Here is a 20,649-nt window from a genome sequence, read left to right on the forward strand (position 1 = left end):
TCTTAGCATAGATTAAATTGCAAGTTCTATCTTGGATGATAGAAGAGATGGAAAGGGCAGTGTGGGAACCATGGAAGATGAGCACCTACTTTATCATTTTTCCTGGGGTCATACAAAAGCAGACTTTTTATAAATTGACAGAATAAAATTTTCCAAATGCAAAGAGTATACTTTAGAGGTTCTATCTGCTGAAAGAAATACGGGAAAGAGGGCAATAAAGGGGAAGTGGTGAAGAAAAATAGAAAACAACCCACTCCAGTATTCTTGCCTGGGAAGTCCCATGGACAGAGGAGCCCGGTGGGCTACAGTCCACAGGGTCACAAACACTTGGATACAATGTAGTGACTAAACACAGCAAAGATTTCTAAACAGTAAGTAAACAAGATAGGTAGATATAGATTTATCTACTATATATGTGTGTGTGTATACACACACACACATACTTATGTCTTTATATCTGTATCTAGTAAGTTAAGAAACAGTGAATTCTAAACTTACTTAGGATAAATTATTCCAAAACAGAACAGTGAGGCATCTTGTGTAAGTATTCTTCAAACCTTAGTGATAAATGCCTTGAGTCAAGTTTTTCCTAACATTTGAGCAATCCCACTGTGAAGTTTGCAAAAGAGGAAATATCTAACAAAACGGCCTTAACATGGGCTTGCATCCCTATTTCACCTCAGCCCCATGGACTAGAAGAACGTGACTCCACTCCTTGCTCGGGGGCTACAAGAATGTTCCAAACCTGAGCTTTATGCTCCAGAGTCTGGCTTCGCTGTGTTGAGTGGAAGGGGGACTAGAGCTGAATGCTTTTGTTGACACAGGATGACCAGACAGGTGAGAGTACTCAGGGTCGGCAACAGGGAGGCTGAGCTTTAGGGCCAATGAGAGAGAGAGATGGAAGGTCAGGGATAGAGAGAAAGAGCAGTGAGACATATACTCGCTAAAGGTAAAGCTTGATGCGGAGAGAAAGAAGAGGCATTAAGGATATAGAATATCTCCAGAGTACACACAGGGGTTTAGATCTTTTCTATCACCAGAGTTCTTGGCAAGAAGGGATTATTAGTGAAGTAAAATCTGCTGGTGCAGAAAACGCCTAGAATGAGATAAGCTACTCTTCATTCTAGAAAAACATGGCAATAGAGACCCTACCCTGAGCACATACTCATTTGCACTCAGCCCAGATGCTATATGCCTACCAGGGGATAACAGTCGGGTATTTCTGCTGCCACATGCCTTTCGAAGCCACACATGGCATCATGGATGATATGGGTGTCTGCACTTGGGTTCTTAAGCTTCAGCCATGCTCTGCCTTGCCCTGACAGGACACAGGTGTGTCAAAAGGAAGGCTGTACAACGTTGGTCAGAGAAGATACTGGGTTTGAAAAATTTGCCATAGATTATCTTGCTGATAAACATAATTCTCTTAAACAGGGAAAGCAAATCCAAGATTTGTCTGGGGAGGCGAGTGAGGCGCCAAACAGGTTCTTTGTTCCATTTGCCATTTCCCAGTCTTTATATACTTTTTTCCTAAATAGATATAAGCAGTGTTTGAGTGACTTTCCTTTTTATTCGTCTTCCATTGTCTTTCCATTACCAATGTCTCTGCATGAAGAACAAAATCCTGCAGACTTTTTTGATCCCTACACACAGTTAAAATACATTTTACACTGTGACCTTGTACATACACACACCCCCACATACACACAACAGAAGTTTCATGAAGCCATATTTCATCTTCTGATGGGAAATGTTCTCTGCTGGTATTTGTGTTTCTATTTTAAACTATGCTATTCTCCTTCATTTTTAATGCTATTATTTGAGCTCACTAAGTTGATTTAATGTCATGATTGTGATTTGGAAAAAAAAAAAAACTGACTTAAGCAGGTGGGTGGTAGAGATGTGACAATGTTTTACTCAACTTGTACAAAGTTAACAACCAATTGGCTTGAAGAAATATTCTTTTAGGAACTGAAATGTCTGCTTCAGCTACCTGGAAAGACTCACCCGATAGTTCCAGCCAGCTCTCCAGCATCACTTTGGGCCACGTGGCACTTGCAGATTTGAGGCTGGAGGGCCTGAGAATCCGGGATGCCCATATTGTGAATCCTCACTCTTAATCCTGGGTGATGTTTCTCCGTAGCCCTCAGCAACGCTCTCCACTCCCTGGACGGGGCTACATCTCGTGGGGATTTTGTAACCTTGTTGGATCAGTTTGGCAACCACTACATCCAGGAAGCTATCTATGGCTTTGAGGAATCCTGCTCTATCTGGTACCCAAACAAGCAGGTCCAGCGGCGACTCTGGCTGGAATATGAAGACATCAGCAAAGGTGAGTGACCTGCTCATTGACAAGTGCTATGCTTTGTACAAGCCCTGGCTGCCTGCATGCATCTATGGGACCAAATGCAGGGAGTCTGGAGGTGAAGGTTTAATTCTCCTCAATGCTGTTTTCTATCCTTTGAATTGTCAGGGTTTGGTTACTAAAGCTAAATATCAAAACAGAGGAATTTGGGCAAACTTTAGATACAGGACAGAGTCAAAGCTGTCTGGTCACTGAACTGGTTAACGCAGAGAAAGTAATCTAAAGGTTTTTACCAGCCACCACTCATCCGGCTACCACAGCACAGGCAATGTATTAGATCGTTCTTCTGCAGTAGTGGGGAAAGAACAGCCTTGCAGCCTCCCTGTCACTTCCTGCCCCCAGCAATCCCATCGTGCGCTGGCTGGCAACCCCTTCCAGTAACTAACTGCATAGCAAACCCCTTCTCACTCCATCCTGCCCCGTGTTTAGAAGCATTTTTTCCTGCTGCTCTGTGCTATGAGGAAATCTCCATTGCCCCGGGTGTTTATATAGCTGTGGATAACAGTCTCACAAATGTCCAGTGTTTGATGGCAAGTTAGTATTCAGTCCAAGTATGTATAAGGAACTGGAATTTCTCAAACCTTTTGAATTCACCTTCTAGTGGAGGAGGAGTACTGGCTGGTAAATTTGTATTCTGACTGAGCAAGACTTGGTTTAGAATTGCCATTCATGGAATTTCTTCATCTGAGCTTATCCTCACGGCATTCTGATGAGGCCAAATTATGGAGGTGTGAGTTGTTAAAGGGCAAGTGATGAAATGAGCACAATGAAAACTCAAGAAGTAGGTCAAGCTAAGATTTGATGACCGAGCTTCTCTTTGAGACTAGGGACCCTCTGCTGTCAGCAGGGCTGCAGTGGGGAAAATGTGCTCCCATGGTTTAGACACTCTTGGTTCTCTGAGCTCCACACAGATTTCTGTTTTGTCTTGCTTAAGAGGTAGTAGAGGCACGAGAGCCTCTCCTTCCACTGGACACTTTCTTCCAAAAGAGGCAAGAGGCTTGTGCCTGGGCTGCAGACTTCCTCTCCTGTCCCCCACCAGGTCCTGATTCCTGTAAGCTCAAAGACACAACCACAGACTTCTTGTCTCCATTCAAATGTCAACATCTTAAAATTATTCTGATTCCAGTTTGCCAAGAAAGGAGTATAATGTAAGCACATTTCGATAAGACCAGTTCCAGCTGGCAAAACTTTCTTATGTTTCCACGCCAGAGCCTCCTGATTGAACCAAAGGGCTAAACCCTCCTCCATTTCTGTTTGCCAGGGGTTCAAGGATTGCCAGGCTCTGGGACTGTTGGGAGAGGCAAGTCTGACCTTCCTCAGAACTCCTGGTTCTGCCCTTGCATCTCTCCTGAGCATTGTAATGTCCTCACTAAGCCCAAGAGGAACATTTGTCCATGGCCTTGGCATTATGCCCTTATCCCTCTTGATCTCAAGCCATTCTTGCACACAGGAGCTGGTTTTGTCACAGTCCAACTGTTGGCTTTATTTTCCCATAAATATGATGTATATCAGCCCTTGCGTGTTATAGATATTAAAATCCATTCAACCACTTTAGTGTGTCTATTTTGATCTGTTGTAGTTGTCCACATATACCTACCCCCCAGCTGACCCCTAAATCTGACCTCTGTGTCACCCACTTTGCGTCTCTTATCCTTGGGTCTGATTCTTACACTAAAATATTTTTTTCTCTCTAGGCACTAATTTCTTTTTATTCCAAAAGCGTGAAGCCTGCTACTGATTAAGAATTATAAGTACATAAGACAAAGGAAGATTTTCTTCTGCTTTTCTGCACTCTGGGGACTGTTGTTCCAAAATGGAATTTATACACCAGTGATGACAAGTGTTCTGAGGGGACTATACCTGCCATGACATAAAGTGACACCTTTTTAGACTCGAGTCCTTTGATTATAGGTTCTTACCTGCTCTAACTTTAAAACTTTCCAGTGAAAAGGGGTTTTCTGTTCTTTGCTTTTGTACCTATGATTAGGTACCTAAAATTGCTTATGGATTGAATAGGAAAGGAGGTTTGTCAGGGGTGAAATGAAGTGGAAAGATCATAGGACTAGGGGTTGGGAGTCTAGAATCAGCCAGGCGACTTTGTTTATTCAATTAACTATCAGCACCTTCCCTGTAAAGCTCTCATGGTGCCTTCCAGCTCTGACACTTTATGGATCTTCGGAGTCTCCCTTCATGTGAGAGGTTTTCTCAGGTCAGGCATATGAGTTAAAGACTTTCCTTCTCTTTCTTTAAATCACTATGCAGCTTCTCAAGGGTGGGTTCTATGCCTTATTCAACTTTAAAATCCCAGGGTCCAGCACAGAGCTGGGCACAGGACAATCCCTCAACAAGTGTTGGTTGTTGCTGCTGCTGCTGTTGGTGGGGGGGGAGTGGTGGTAAAGGCCCTTCTCATGTGATGACTTCCTATGTGGGTTTTATCACAGACACATGAAATGGTTTAGGTATGCCTGCCTGATGAGAATAAAAGGTGGATATGAAATCTTTTTGATGTGGACCTGTTTTAAAGTCTTTATTAAATGTATCACGATATTGCTTCTGCTTTATGTTTTGGTACTTTGGTGACAAGGCATGTGGATTCTTAGCTCCCCGACCAGGGACTGAGCCCATTAGAAGGTGAAGTCTCAACCACTGGACCACGAGGGATGTCCTTAGAGATGGATATTTTTGACCAGATCTTCAAAGGGCAGCCTTTGTTTCAGTGGACACTTACGTGTCATACAAGCACTATGTGGTTTGGTCAGACCAATATTTAGGACCACTTGTCTTCAGATAGGGCTTCCCTGTGGCTCAGTGGTAAAGAATCTGCGTGCAATAGAGACCCAGCTTTGATCCCTGGGTCATGGAAGATCCCCTGGAGAAGGGAATGGCAACCCACTCCAATATTCTTGCCTGGAGAATCCCATGGATGGAGGAGACTGGTGGGCTACAGTTCATGGGGTCTCAAAGAGTCAGACATAACTGAACTAACACTTCGACTGTCTTCAGACAAGTCTGACTGGAACTCCAGTCAGAAAAGATGCTTCCCATTTCTCATTGTCTAAGATTAGTCTCTCTTCTTTTTTAACAGAGCATATAAAGATTATCTGAATTGAAATTTTCCAACCTTGATCTCTCCACTTCTACACTCACTTCCATCTTCTTCCTTATCCTTTGCCCTCGTGCCTCAGGAACTGTAGTGAGTTCTTCCTTTTCAGCTGAGTCTCTCCCCCTGTGCCCTTGCTTCCTTCCCTCTCTGCCTCCTCTTAGTCCTCACTCATTGGTCTCCTCCTTTTTCATCTCTACAGCCTCTTCAGCCTGAGTTTCTATTTTCAAAAAAATGAAATTTTTATAAATATGCAACTTTTTTATCACTGTTTCCTTTCAACATGTGCTGTGCTAAGTCGCTTCAGTCGTGTTCAACTCTGTGCCACTCTGGACTGTAGCCCGCCAGACTCCTCTGTCCATGGGATTCTCCGGGCAGGAATACTGGAGTGTGTTCCCATGCCCTCCTCCAGGGGATCTTCCCCACTCAGGGATCGAACCTGGGTCTCTTACATCTCCTACATTGGCAGACAGGTTCTTTACCACTAGCTCCACAACACATCACAATCAAATTTCTTAAGTAAGTAGTTTGTACATCTTTTCTCTACTTCCTCAACTTCTTTTCACTCTTCAGATAATTTCTTCCAACCCTGTTACACTACAGAAATAACTCTGGAGAAGGAAACTAAGGACTTTCTAAGCAGAGTTTCTGTTTTCTATTCTATAGAAAACTAAACCAAATTATCATTTTAGTTTAGTTTAAAACTGAACTATCATTTTATCTTATCTCGGCAGAAGAATTTGTTCCTGTTGGCCAAATCTGCCTTTTTGTAAATTCTCTCCGTTGGTGTTCCTGATGGTATTCTGTTCAGATTCTCTTTATTAATCTTGGGCCTTTATTTCTCATTCTTTTTTGCCCTCGCTCCTCTAAAGAAATCACTTAAGTTTTGGTCATTTTTCAGGATTTCATCCTTAATGTTCATCTCATCTTCACTGATGCTGGGTGATTCTCTTCTGTATCTACCTCAACCCATATCTCAAATCCTTCCTTTCTCCCTGAAATTAAAAAACCCATTTGTCTGTGAGTGTTTACCATTTCTACCTGGATATTCCGTGATCATCTCTTTTCTCTGTATTTGTGAACCACATTGATTCGTGAACCACATAGTTGATTTGTGAACCAGATTGATGGGCCAAAATATAAAGTGAGGAGCCCTTCTTTATATTCTCCTCCCCCCTCCACGTTCAACCATTTACAAAGTTTTATTCTTTTTAGCACCTAAATATTTCTTTAACAGGTGTCTTCTATCCATTTCTCAAAATTGCATCTCTTTACGGTATCAGCTCATAGGAAATATTGAAGTAGCATCCTCATGTCCCTCTTTTTGTTCAGTTTCATGCCTGTGTAGTCCATTCTACATTTCACCATCTGTTATCTTTTTTAAAATGCCCCTTAATGCCTTGACTCTTCAGCTTGAAGCCTTTCACTAATGCCTTACATCATGAACCTGGCTTCACTCCCTGTCTTAGTTTCCTATGGCTGCTGTAACAAATTACTATGAACTTGATGGCTTAAAACATCATACATTTATTCCTGAAAGTTCTGGGACCAGAGGTCCAAAATCAGTTTCAGTGGACTAAGCTCAAGGTATCAGTGAGGCCAGCTTCTGAAAGTTCTAGGGGAAAACCGCCCCCTTGCCTTTTTTGCCCTTTCCAGCTTGTAGTGGCTACCTGTATTCCTTGGTTGAGTCTCCTTCCTCCATCTTCAAAGGGCATCACTCCAGTCCCTGAGTGACATGGTCTTCTCTCTAATTCCTCCTGCCTTCTCTTATAAGGAGCTTTTTGATTACATTGGACCCAACCAGATAATGCAGGATACTCTCCCCATCTCAAGACTCGTCATTTAAGCATATCTGCACAATCTCTTTTGCCAATCACGCAGAAAGTGAAGAGGAACTAAAAAGCCTCTTGATGAAAGTGAAAGCGGAGAGTGAAAAAGAGTGAAAAGTTAAGCTCAACATTCAGAAAACGAAGATCATGGCATCTGGTCCCACCACTTCATGGGAAATAGATGGGGAAACAGTGGAAACAGTGTCAGACTTTATTTTTCTGGGCTCCAAAATCACTACAGATGGTGACTGCAGCCATGAAATTAAAAGACACTTACTCCTTGGAAGGAAAGTTATGACCAACCTAGATAGCATATTCAAAAGCAGAGACATTACTTTGCCAACAAAGGTTCGTCTAGTCAAGGCTATGGTTTTTCCTGTGGTCATGTATGGATGTGAGAGTTGGACTGTGAAGAAGGCTGAGCGCTGAAGAATTGATGCTTTTGAACTGTGGTGTTGGAGAAGACTCTTGAGAGTCCCTTGGACTGTAAGGAGATCCAACCAGTCCATTCTGAAGGAGATCAGCCCTGGGATTTCTTTGGAAGGAATGATGCTGAAGCTGAAACTCCAGTATTTTGGCCACCTCATGCGAAGAGTTGACTCGTTGGAAAAGACTCTGATGCTGGGAGGGATTGGGGGCAGGAGGAGAAGGGGATGACAGAGGATGAGATGGCTGGATGGCATCATTGACTCGATGGACGTGGGTCTGGGTGAACTCCAGGAGTTGGTGATGGACAGGGAGGCCTGGCATGCTGCGATTCATGGGGTCGCAAAGAGTCGGACATGACTGAGCGACTGATCTGATCTGGTAACATTCATAGGTTCTAGAAATTAGGACCAGGGCATCTTTGGGAGCAAACATTTAGTCTCCCATCCCCTCTGCCCTCTCTAGCTATTGTGTCACTGACCATTCCCTACCTCGAGCATTCCTCCTCTCTGATGACACAAGATTACTTGCATCAATCCAAAAATGGTTGCATTTGATTCTGTACAGTTTTAGGCTTTGAGGCTCCCTTCTTGCCTCAGTCTGAGGCCACAGGTATGTGCTCTAAAGTTTCTACGACTACTTTTCTCACTCAGAAATTTTTTCTTGGGCCCCTCTCTTGCCTCCTCCCTTGAAACTCTTTTTTCTAGTGTCTGTTCCTTTGTCTCATTTCTGGGTGGATCTTATGCTCTGCTTAGGCCCTTAGGATCTACAGGTTTGTCTTCCTAGTTATGATTTCTGTCTCTCACTTGTGTCTTTTAATCACAGATGTCAGCTCCATAAATTGCCATCTGCAATTAAATGATACCCTGACCCAATGTCAGGCCCAAACTCTGGGTCCAGGGTCAAGATTCCCACTGGTTTGGAAGAGGGCATTGAGCTGTTCCACACTGTCGAGCCTACCCAACCTTGTCTCCTATCTACCTACATTCTGTCACCTCCTTCCTGCTCTTCAAGAGCCAGTTCTAACGTCACCACTTTCACCAAGTCTTCCATGATGCTCTAGTCAGAATCTTTGCTTCCTGTTTTATGCTCTTAGAGCTCCTTATCTATATCCTTTAGCAGTGCTCTTCACATGTCCCTGTATTGTCATTTCCCTGTATGACTGTCTCCTGTGATAATAGACTTGAAAGCATGTACCATATTTCCCTGACTTATGTAATTTAAAAAGTTTATTTAAAAAATGCAAAATGTATAAAACAGAATAAAGTGAAAAATAAATCTTCTTCTCACTCTTATTTCCCAGTAATCTAGTTCCATTCCCCAGAGGCAACCAGGAAACCATTACTACAGTTTACTATCTATCTGTCCAGAGATGCTCTATTCCTAACCATTTGGAAGTGAACAAAGCATGTTGCAGAAAAATAGATATATTAGGGTCTTGTCTGTTTCAAAAATGCTGTATATAAAAATATGCATATACCCATCTATATAAATATAATCTTTAGCCTCTCTCTCAGGGCCTTCCCTGGTGGCTCAGCAGTAAAGAATCCTTCTGCAATGTAGGAGGCGCAGGAGATGTGGGTTTGATGCCTTGGTAGGGAAGACCCCTGGAAGAGGGCATGGCAACCCACTCCAGTGTTCTTGCCTGGAGAATCCAATGGACAGAGGAACCTGGTGGGCTACAGCCCCTAGGGTTGCAAAGAGTCGGACACTATTGAAGTGACTGAGCCACACGCACACACATACATTCTCTCTCGTACTACATATGTATATTTGTGTGTGTGTGTGTGTATACACACAAATTATTTGTTTATTTCAAGATTAGGGATATGGTATAGGGTAGGGGCTTTTATTTTTGTACTAAAAGCTTCTTTTGCTTTTCCCACAATAAGCATGGGCCACTTTTCAATAAAACTTTTTTAACACATTAAAAATATATTCTGAAAAGTTTTCTATTATCTCGAGTAAAGATTTAGAAAGTTAACTGGAAAAAGAAGAAAACACACGTTGTATTTACAAAGAGCTGAACCCTAGATAGAAATCTGGGAGGAAGTGCAAAACAATAGATCATTTCTTATTAATCTTTGAGTCTTCACCCCTGACACAGTGCCTGGAGTATAATTAGCATCACTATTGTCAAACGAGTAAATCCTTTATTCTGTTCTTACTTCAGAAGAAACCAGTAAAAAGAGCCATAGATCTGTAGATTTCAGAAAAGTGACCAAAAAAGAACTTCCACAGGCTTAATTTTAATCCTTAGCCTGACACATTAAGCTCAATATATTTTCTTTCTCTCTTTCTTCTTTCTTTTTCTTTTTTGGTACTCCATTTGGGAGTGGATTTCCTTGGGTCTTTCTTCCTTTTCTTTTCCAGTGGCACTTTCATTGGTACATTAGATCTGACCTTTGTCATAGCTCTTCCTTGCCATTGCTTTTGGGGCATATCCGTGGGGTTATCTGGGTGACAATTGGTGATAAGTAAGCTCTTCCTGGCAGCCCACTTCAATATTCTTGCCTGGAGAATCCCAGGGGCAGGGGAGCCTGTTGGGCTGCCATCTATGGGGTTGCACACGACTGAAGTGACTTAGCAAGCTCTTCCTTTCGGCTGTACCTTCTAGTCCATAATCTACTAGGGGTTAGGCAATGGTCAGTGGGTAGGGGCATTGATTGTTCGGTTTCCAGCCGGTTACTTCCTTTCCATGGTGAAAGCCAAGAAGAATCTTCCTCTTCTTCCAAGATGCAAGCTGAGAGTTTTTCCCTTAAGGGGACTCTCTAGCTCTGAGAGGTCTTAGGTTAGAATCAAAGAAAGAAGTAAACCACTTGAATGACATTATATTTCTACCACACAGAATGCCACCTTTCCCAATTTTCATCAATTAGTTTTTGGGTGGATAGAAGCCAAGAAAGACTCAATTGGTTCATCTTCCTAAGACAGTGAACAGATTTCGGCCATAGCTGAAGCAAAAACAATAGCTGAATCAGTCATCAGCATCTGATCCAGTCTGTGAGACTTGGTCAGCAGAGACCTAGTCTGGTGTATATGATGCTGGTGCGGTCCATAGGCTAACAGGCATAACTGCTACATGGCACAAAACCCTGTTACATTAAAAGCAGAACATAGAAAGCCAGTGAAGAATAATAACTTACGTCTGTGTAATACTTTATGTGTTACAACCCCAGGGTTGCAAACCAGCTGCAAAGGCTCTTTTTATGTACATTTACAATGACAAAGTTAGCACTCAAATGGCAAAGCGATTATAGCATATAGCTATTTTCTTTCAATGATTAATTAATTCATTCAACAAACGTTTGCTGAGGGCCTGCTACATGCAAAACCCTGTAGTGAGCAGAGAGGGGGTTTAGAGGAAACAGCTGTTCTATGGCATTCCCAGGCAGACAGGCCTGATGAAGGTGCTACTGATGCTGAGCCGGGTGGTGTATTAAACAGCAGCTTCCAGGAGGATCTAAGCTTTTTGAAACATATGTGAGTGGATTTAATTTGAGTCTTCAAGTCCCCAGGCTCTGGTGCAGAGTCCGGAGTAAACTGGATCTGTAGGTTGAGGGAAGAAGTTATCAAAATAATATTACCAAACAGCCTGTTACGTAGCTTTTCTCATTTAATCCTCAAATGTGTGCTCAGTCACTTAGTCATGTCTGAGTCTTTTGTGACCTTGTGGGTTGTAGCTCACCAGGCTCCTCTGTCCATGAAATTCTCCAAGCAATAATACTAGAATGGAAAAAAAAAAAAAAAATACTAGAACAGGTTGCCATTTCCTCCTCCAGGGGATCTTCCTGAACCAAGGACTGAATTCAAGTCTTCTGAGTCTCCTGCATTCGTAGGTGGCGTCTTTATCACTGTGCCACCTGGGAAGCCCTCCAGACAACACATCACTTAAGTCTTACCTTCCCTATTTATAGATAAGAAAGTAAAGCTGCAGAGAGCTTAAGTAACTTGAGTGTGGTCACCAAAGCAGTAAGTGACTGAGTGAAGACAAGAAGAATGCCTTCACCTACCAAGATACGTTGCAAATGGCGGCACGCTACTTTGCCTGCCCGTGGCACAAGAAGAGATGAAGGTGGGAAGGTTAGTGGGCAAAATGGAAGTGAGATCAAGATGGAACTGAAGCCGAGTCACTGGTCTAAAGTCACCACCACAGGGCCAGATGTCAACCGTGGTTACACTTCATGATGGACCTACTGCCTTTCACCTTGAGTTTTCTGAATGTTGGGTTGTTGGTGTTGATTTTTTGGGTGTGGGGGGAGGAGTGGTGGCCCACGATCAACGGTGACAACCCAGATTCTGGAGGAGTGTTTATTTTCCTGTGCGGCAGTGCTTCTCAAAATTTAATATGCCTGTGTATCACCTGGGATCTTCTTGAAATGGCGATTCTGATTCAGTAAGTCTGGGTGGAGCCTGAGATTCTGCATGTCTAACAAGCTCCTAGATGACACCAAACAGCAAAGCTAGATTCTCTCCTCAGAGACCAACAGGGTGTGGGTTCCTTCATCATCCTGCTTATCCTACCTGGCGCAGGAACCTCAACACAGGAGCCACGGCATGGTGGACTCAAGGGCTGTGTCCTGGTGTCGTCTCTGCAGAGGACAGTCTGTCGCAGAGAGGAGGACAAACCTGAATGGTTTTCACTTTGGACCAGGACTTTTCTCCTTAAAGCCATTGATTATTAGGCTTGTGTGCAGAATTGAACAGTCTTAAGCCTTTGGGCACTGAAAGGAATTGGAAACATGCCAACAATTAGGATTAAATGAGATACGCTTTTTTTTTAATCACTTAGTACTGTAGACAACACTATCCTCATCGTACTATTTCAAGGATTCTATTTTTTAAAAAATAGTGTTTAAGTCCCCCACTTGTTTTCCTCTCAAAATAAAAATTTATTAGAGTTCCATATTTTAACCTGGCTAGTATTTAATTGATGGGATGACAATTCTGTTGGCAATATCGAACTTCTTTCATATAATGATGAGCCTGACAATAGTGACATCTTGTCCATAATACAGAAGTTAATAGTTGATTATATATATAGCTTTCTGGATATAGCTGCTCAAAATATGTAAGCTTTTGCCTTCACAGCTTGATGGATTGCTTCCTGAGGATGGGCTCATTCATTCATTTATTCATTTCCTTCTATATCTAAATATTGGTCTAGGCACTTTGCATATAATGGCAAATGACAAGAAAAACTCCCTGCTTCTACAGAGCTCATATCTTAGTGAAGAGAGAAAGAAAGTGGCAAGTGACAAATAAATGAGAGCAATGGTTCTAGTCAGTGATAGATACTATGAAGAAACAAAAATCAGAAGAAGTAATAGAGGGTGACTGGACGATGGGGAAAGGGGTGCTGATTAAGACGGCAGGCACAGAGAAGGCCTCAATGATAGTGATGAAGCAGGGAGTTTGAGCTGAGATGTGGCAGACAGAGTTAATCATGCAAAGATCTAGGAACCGAACAATCCAGGCAGGGGACGTAGAAAATGCAAAGGCTTCATAAGTTTTTGAATTCTCATAGCTTCTAGCATCATGTAGCACATATAGAATTTGCTTAGTAAATATCAGACTCATAACCACTATTACTGAGAAGAAAGAGGCCTGGATTCTCTGGTGGATTATGAAGAGAAGAAACTCTACTTCTAGCCATACTTGTTGTTTCCTAAATTCTGCAAGCCAGGCTGAGATCCATTTGTTTATCCCCCACTTCTTTTATCCAAAATGTAGATCAGTGCTCAGTGGGCTGCCCATGGTGCTACTGATCCAAGAGAAATAAGCATATGGCAGCAGGTTTAAGAGTACAATTCCTATACTTACTAAGACTTTTATCTTGATCTTAAGTTATGGTCTCCATAACAAAACTAATAGTTTATCTCTGCACAAAAAAATGGGGGGAAAATTGCAAGACAAGTAATGAGGCAATGGGAAATTCTGCACCAAGGTGAAAATTTGAACTTGACATCACTTGGGCTTTCTGCATTTGGGGGGATGGATGCCTTGTGTCTTAAGTGCAATATACCTATATTATAGTCTATCCTACTCTAAGATAGTGTGTTGAGGAAAAGAGCATGGTGGGGGTGGGGCGGGGGACGGAGAGGGTGGGGAACGGTCAGGAGACCTGGGCTATTGTGCTCAGTTGAGCCATTAGCCAGCCAGCTGACCTTGGGTAAATTACTTAACGGTCTTCAAAACCATCTTCCCATCTGTATAATAACTAACTTGAATTAGGTAATACTTAGAGCTTCTATTACATTTAGTTCTCTGTGACTCTATATACACAGCAAATTATTTCTACATATTAGAAATAGAATAATAGATAATAGATAGAATAATAGAATAGAACAGATAATAGAATACTATAATAATAGAATGCAGCATTTAATAAGGCCTGGACCAAGGTTCAATAGGCTAACTCAACTGATACTGCAATGGAAGGAGTTTAATACTGTTGTTTATAGTGAGAATTTAAAGTCAGACAGATAGGTGTCAGAATTTTTATTAAGTTTACTTAATGGCTGTGAGCCTCATTTTCCCTGTCTGTAAAATAGGGCTATTGATACTTAGCTTACAAGTAAGGATCAGATACAATAATTATTTATGAAACAGAGTGTCTAGCATCCTGTAACTGTTCTATGCATTTTGACTCATTATTAGCACTATTATTATTATTATTACTAGCATTATTTCAATAAAATTTTCAGTTCAGTTCACTAATTTTTGAACAAAATAGCAGCTGATCAAAATGTCAGGGAGTAAAACTGGATAAATGTGTTCTTCCTAGAAACACCGCTGTGTCTTTTAGAAGTCACAAATCACTAACTAGCCCAGTGGAACAGGGACGTCAAACCTCCATTACGAAAATCAAGACCAGAATCACATCTTTTGGGAGCTATTTTCAGTCCCAGTTATGTAGCTCTTTTGCTGAGAAAAGACCAGGAAATAAACCCCACCCATATGAGAGGGATTTTTTTTTTTTTTTGATGGGGGAAGGGAGGCTATAAGACTGTGCTGTCTGTGGAAAAGAATCCCTGGGAAGCTCTGATAAGCAGCCGGTGTTGCTGCTTTTTATGCTTTTTAAGTGCAAGGGAGCTGTCAGGTCCATCTTCTGCAGGGGGAAATTCATGCAGGTGTCCAGCTGTAGCAGCCTTCCCTTTACTTTTGACTCGAAACCTGAACTGTCTGGTTGCACCGGCTGCATACAGATGCAAACTGGGGTTCCCCTTGAGCCCCAGAGGGGAGACCTTGGCTCTAGTAGCAACCCAAGTTCCAGCGTAAGTGGGTGTTGGAGTTGAGAGATAACTAATAGTTTCTGTGTTTTTGTTAGGCTTCTATCTTTTCCTGTTCTCTCTTAATAACGTGCTTTAGAGGAATACTCTTGTATTCTCAGAGGCACAAGGGGGTCAACAATTTCTGAAAGGTGGGGGCTAACAAATCTCCGAGGTCACTCCCTACTCCTACCCCGTCTCTCGCAACACATAATGCCAAGCACGGCATCTAGCAGGCAGTCAGCACATGTTGGTTGAATAAGTGAGTGAGTGCCATACTTTTGTATCCTCCTTTTCCCCTTCCAAGGGAAACAGCAGCCTGTTGTCTAAGACAGCATCGCCTCAAACACCTTTTCCTTCAGCCCCTGGCTAGTCCTCTCTCTCATCATCCCTCTTCCGTTATCTCCAGGTTTGATTGTTTCGTGTGGGGGACATCATGCACTTGCCCTGTCTCGGGATCTATGTCATGTCCTAGGAATTGGCACAGGAAGAATAGGCTAGTCTTTAAAACCGAGTGACCAGCACAAGGTATTATATACTAGGAACTGGGGCAAATCCATGTGTGGACCTCCAATATGTGATGGTTATTTCAACTTTCTGGCTACCAGTTAGTGCTGTAGGAGCCAACAGTAGTTTTTCTTTTACTACCTTTCCTATCATTGCTTTTTCTAAAAGCAAGTAGGAATGCAACTTATGTAGGAATGCAACACAAGACATAAAACTACATTGACTTAAACCAACAAATCAACAAACCCGTTTCATCTAAGCTTATCCATTTGGCTACAACTCATTATTAGTTTGCATTCTTCTGTCATCAGAGACTATCTCCCTGAATCTCATGGAACTCTTTGGAAGTTGGTTCAATTACTAAAAGATGAAAATTAAATGAAAAAATTAAAAGTACATAAGAAAAAACTAATGTCAAGGAAGTCAGCAGAAAAAATAATGGATTAGGTAAGTAATTAATTTAGAAAAAAATGCGAGTAGTTGACATCATTTTCGAACATGGCACCAGCTGCCAGCTACACTACAAAATGAAGCTGATTAATGTTACAATAGTCAAAGGCCCCAGTATACATCATTTCTGTCTCTGTTACTGATGAGAGGAAGATGGTTTTCCAATCAGATCAACTTCCTTCTAAGAAATTCACTAGTACCCTTTGACACAACGGCTGATATATTGGTGACAGCAGGGTCAAGGGCACGTAGACCTCGATTAGCAGCACTGTGAGGGAAGGCTGAGTTCCTCTGCAAAGTAATGATGTGTATGCCTTCATTCAAAAATGTATGTCATTTGCTGTAGATCAGTGCCGTGCTAGGCATCAGAGTACATGGGTAGTAAGAGAAGGCTCCTGGCCCACTGTGGGATTCTAGACGTTGAGGCCAAGCACAGCTCTTTCTTTTGCCAGCCTCATCTTACGTCTTCTCTTCTTTTGTTTAGCTAGTTAGCATCTGTGGGACAGCATGATTGAACTCTCTGAAAACAAAGTGAAAGAAAGGGTTGGTTGTTCAGTCGTGTTCGACTCCTTGCAATCCCATGGACTGTAGCCCGCCAGGCTCCTCTGTCCATGGGATTCTCCTGGCAAGAATGCTGGAGTGCCATTTCCTTCTCCAGGGAAATGAATCTTTCTAACCCAGGGATCAAACCCAAGTCTCCTGCATTGCAGGTGAATTCTTTGCCATCTGAGCCACCAGGCAAGCCCTCTCCGGGCTTTGCTTTGACCCACAAAAGAGGCAGAGAAAGTTGTTGCAAGGTCCCAAACATACTTCCCACCCTGAGAGTTCATCCCATTCCTTGGAAAGTTTCTTCAACCTGTGTGTATTCTGTCTACTGCCAAAGTGCCCATATTCAAGGTGGCTGCTGCTCCCAGGAGCAATCTGTGAGACACTGAAGATGGGACGCAAAGGGACAGGTGTGGAGAGCTTTAGATGGAAGATCCGTGGCAGTGCCAACAATCCCTGGGGAGAGGGGCTATTGGGCCAGGTTGGACCATTCCCTGGTCATGTGTGATGGCCACACCACTGGCTGGCTGCTTTGTGCAGGGCTGTGTACAGACCACCTGTGGTCTGGCAACCTCCCGCTGAGGCCAGAGAGGGGGATGGTACCTACCTAAACAGAGTTCATGCCCTGGGGCTCCAGGAAGGGGTCACACCAGTCTCCCCTTAAAGCCTAACGTAACTGGAAAGGGACAGAGAGCTTGGCAAAGACAACCACACAAGGCCTATCCAGTTGATCAAGTCTGGCAGGGGATGGGGTTCATTCCACAGAGTTAGAATCTAACAGCACAGAAACCCTTGGTTTAGAGCAACTGCAAAAGGCAAGCAGGTTCAAAAGACTTGAAAATATTTTCCTTTTGCTGATCAACAAAATAACAAAGAAAGAAAAAGAAAGGTCGAAGCATTTCTCCAGTGCAATTTCTCAATAAATCTGCCAGTTAAAATATGTGATTTGTAGGTAAAATGGGAGTGCCTGTGACAGGGGAAAACAGCCTAATCGGGTCAGCCAATAGCCTAGACTCCCTTGACATTTTCTTGTTTCCTTGGGGTTTTTCTTTAGTCAGCTTGATTCCACAGGGGCAGCTTATAAAGTCACTGTGTGTGTGCCTCTGTCGCCCGCCCTGACTGCTGTGGTCCCTCTTGTCAATGTATTGCAAGTCCAGTCGATTACTGCGGTAATTGGTTCTATATATATTGATGTGTTTGGGGGCATTTGTGGCTTTATGTATTTTCACTGAGTCTGATTTGCCTTCTTAAGAGAGCAGCGACTCTGCCCACATCTTTGCATCTCCCCATAGCTGTTACTTCAGACTCTGCTCACAGCACGTTCACATTCAATACTGATCATGGTAATGTGGCTGTAGATAATCAAAAGATGGCAGCCCCAAAGTTTTACTGGTCAGTCACTGCATTCTTTTACACAGCTGGGTAGAAGGAAGTGTTATTTTTTAGAATTTCAGAATTTCCATTGTATCTCCCTTTGAGGGTAATCCATATGTTGGGTCCTGTGTGGATCATGAATCTTGCATTCATTGGGCTGGTAAAGATCATTCATGATCTACAGATAAATATAAAAGCAAAATTTTAAAATAAACTTATTTATTTTTAATTGGAGAATAATTGCTCCACAATATTGTGTTAATTCCTGCCATACATCCACATAAATCAGCCATGGGTGGGACTGGGTGGGAGGTGGGAGAGAGGTTGAAGAGGGAGGGGACATAAAAACAAATCGAAACCAATTATAGTTCAATCAGTCATTTTTAAAAAACTATTTTATCATTCAGTGAATATTGATTGAGGTTCTGCTTTGTGTAGACATTGGGCAAACAGCACTGTAGAAGGAACTTGATTCCTGCTCTCATGGAGAAGACGTGGATGAGACAGAATATAAACAAGTCAGTAAGGAATAAACAAAATACTAGAAACTTTGAGCTATGAGGATAATGTGGGTGCAGTGACAGGGTGGTGAGGCAGTGTCCACTTTAGAAAGGGTCATCTGGGAGGATGTGAGCGGCATTTATGTTGAGATTGGAGGCTGAGCTGGAGGAAAGCCATCCCAGGAAAGGGGAATGGCCAGTGCAAAGTACTGAGGTAGGGAGGCCTAGCGGGGTTACAGCCTGGAGAGTGAGGAAACCTTGGCCTGGCTGGAGCTGGAAAGGATGGGGATGGCTGGGCAGTCATGGAGGCAAGTACCCCAGGCACACCTGGGGCACTGCACTGGGTAGAGAACAGCTTCGAGGGAGGTCCGAGTGGTCACATGGACACCAATAAGGACCTAAAGCAGGAACCTGGGCAGTGGACATTGGAGAGGCAAGAACAGAGCAAGGTTTGTTTACGGCATAGAGAAACTTGAAGACAGGGTGAGTCTGGGAGAGAGAGGAGCTGGGGAAGAGGAGTCGAGATAGTTTCTAGATATTTGCTTGGGCAACTGATGATGCTGGAGCACCTTTGACACATTGAGGGGTGATGGGATGGAACAGGTTGGGGAGGGAAGAGCTTCATGCAGACTTGGAGTTGCTATGGAGACAGCCAGGTGGAGAGGTCAAGTAAGCCATTAGCTGTGCAGGCCTGGAGCTCAGAGGAGAGGTCGGTGCTGGAGTTTCAAGTGGGAGCCTGCAGAGTTCAACCAGCATCCTGGATGATCTTACCCGGGGAGAAAGACAGAGAAGCGAAGTGGGCCCCGGCCCGAACTCTGAATTGCTTGCACGGTTAGAGGCCAGGTGAAGATGGCAGGTGGAGGGGTAGTTCAGCAAAGGAGACCATGAGGGATCAGCAGGGAGGTGGGAGGATCCGAGGAAGGCTGAGGTGAGGAAGATAGTGGATGGCTGTCTTGTCCTGCTGACTGAGATCTGTAGGTCAAACATCATAGCCTTAGAGCAGTGTTCCCTTAGAAAATCATAAATTATTGCCATCACAAAGGCCCTGGTGAAATATGCACAGGAACTTCCAATGATGAGTATTTTTCACATAGCTCATACCTCTCCCCACAATTATGAAGTGAGGAGGTAGGTTCTTATTATGATCCTGTCTGGTGAAGGGTCTTTGTGAGTCGTGCTCACTCACAATGGCTTCAGTTTGAATTGTGAAGCCACGAAAGGTGCTTTGCAAAACAGAACTCTGTCCTTCAGGGCATCTCCAGAGTGAGCGTGTTGTTAGAGATCCTCGGGGCGCTGAGCGGTGGAACCATTCCCCATACGGGATGTCTGCCTGCAGAGCCTGTGCTCTTGAAGGATGCCCCCACCCCTCCCACTGACAGTCCTGCACCCCCAGTTCCGGGGGAGGAGCAGACACTAGTCTGTGGTCACATAGAGAGTGGCAGAACCAGGAGTGGAGCCCAAGCTTGGTCATTCATTGTCCTTGTCTCGCAGATCTGTGCTTTTCTTTATGAATGTATTAAAAATCAGGAGGGCTTGGGATGCTTGTACCATTGACTGGATGTGTCTTTGAATTTTGGATCATCCCACAATGCTATCTCAGGATAAACACCCCCTCCCATCAGGCTGCCAGATTCTACTTGAGATGGTCCACTCTTAACAGTTTTATTATTACTAGGCATGACTGGCATAATAGCAAACAAAATAAAATCTTTACTCTGCCCACTTCTTACTTTGCCATCCCAGTCCTGGGAAGAGAGTTCCTTTCCACAACTTAAGAAACAGTCACTGAATACCTACTGCTAAAAATATACTGAATGCCAGTTCCTATGCCAAGTGTCCAGAATACGCTGATGAATAAGAGCCAGGCCCTGCCCTCAAGCTGTTCATAAATTATGTGGGAGGGTGTCCAGTAAACCAGAAATTGCAATATAATGTGATAACGACTATAAGAGACTGGAAAACAATCAGCAGGGAAGAGAAGCTCCTAGCCCAGACTGGAGCCAATTTGTGAAACCCTCCTGGAGTGTTGCCTAGACAAAAAGATGGAGGGTGGGTGGACATTGACAGGCAACCCCCGGGGGAAAGGTGTTCTCAGTGGGAAAAGGCAGGGCATGTAAACACAAGGAATGAGATGACACAGTACCCCTGGCACGTGCGGGACAGCTGGAGGCATGGTCGGTGGGCAGGAAGGGTGGGTTGGTAGGGAGGTGTAAAGGGCCCACTGGCCAAGCGCTGTTCTCCTACTTCTATCTTAAAGAGGTTTGAAGGACCTACTTGTACT

General features: G+C 43.4%; 1 protein-coding gene across 1 annotated transcript in view; it reads left to right on the forward strand.

Moving 5' to 3' along the window:
- The window catches only part of ASTN1 (astrotactin 1), a 358,930-nt gene that overhangs the window by 265,192 nt on the left and 73,089 nt on the right, over window positions 1-20,649 (forward strand). The window contains exon 16 of the mRNA XM_005905522.3: window positions 2,144-2,332. Within this exon, the coding sequence (XP_005905584.2) occupies window positions 2,144-2,332 (189 nt within the window). The remainder of the gene's footprint in view (window positions 1-2,143; window positions 2,333-20,649) is intronic.

The sequence above is a fragment of the Bos mutus genome, chromosome 16 (assembly GCF_027580195.1).
Source record: "Bos mutus isolate GX-2022 chromosome 16, NWIPB_WYAK_1.1, whole genome shotgun sequence".
Classification (NCBI taxonomy): Eukaryota; Metazoa; Chordata; class Mammalia; order Artiodactyla; family Bovidae; genus Bos; species Bos mutus.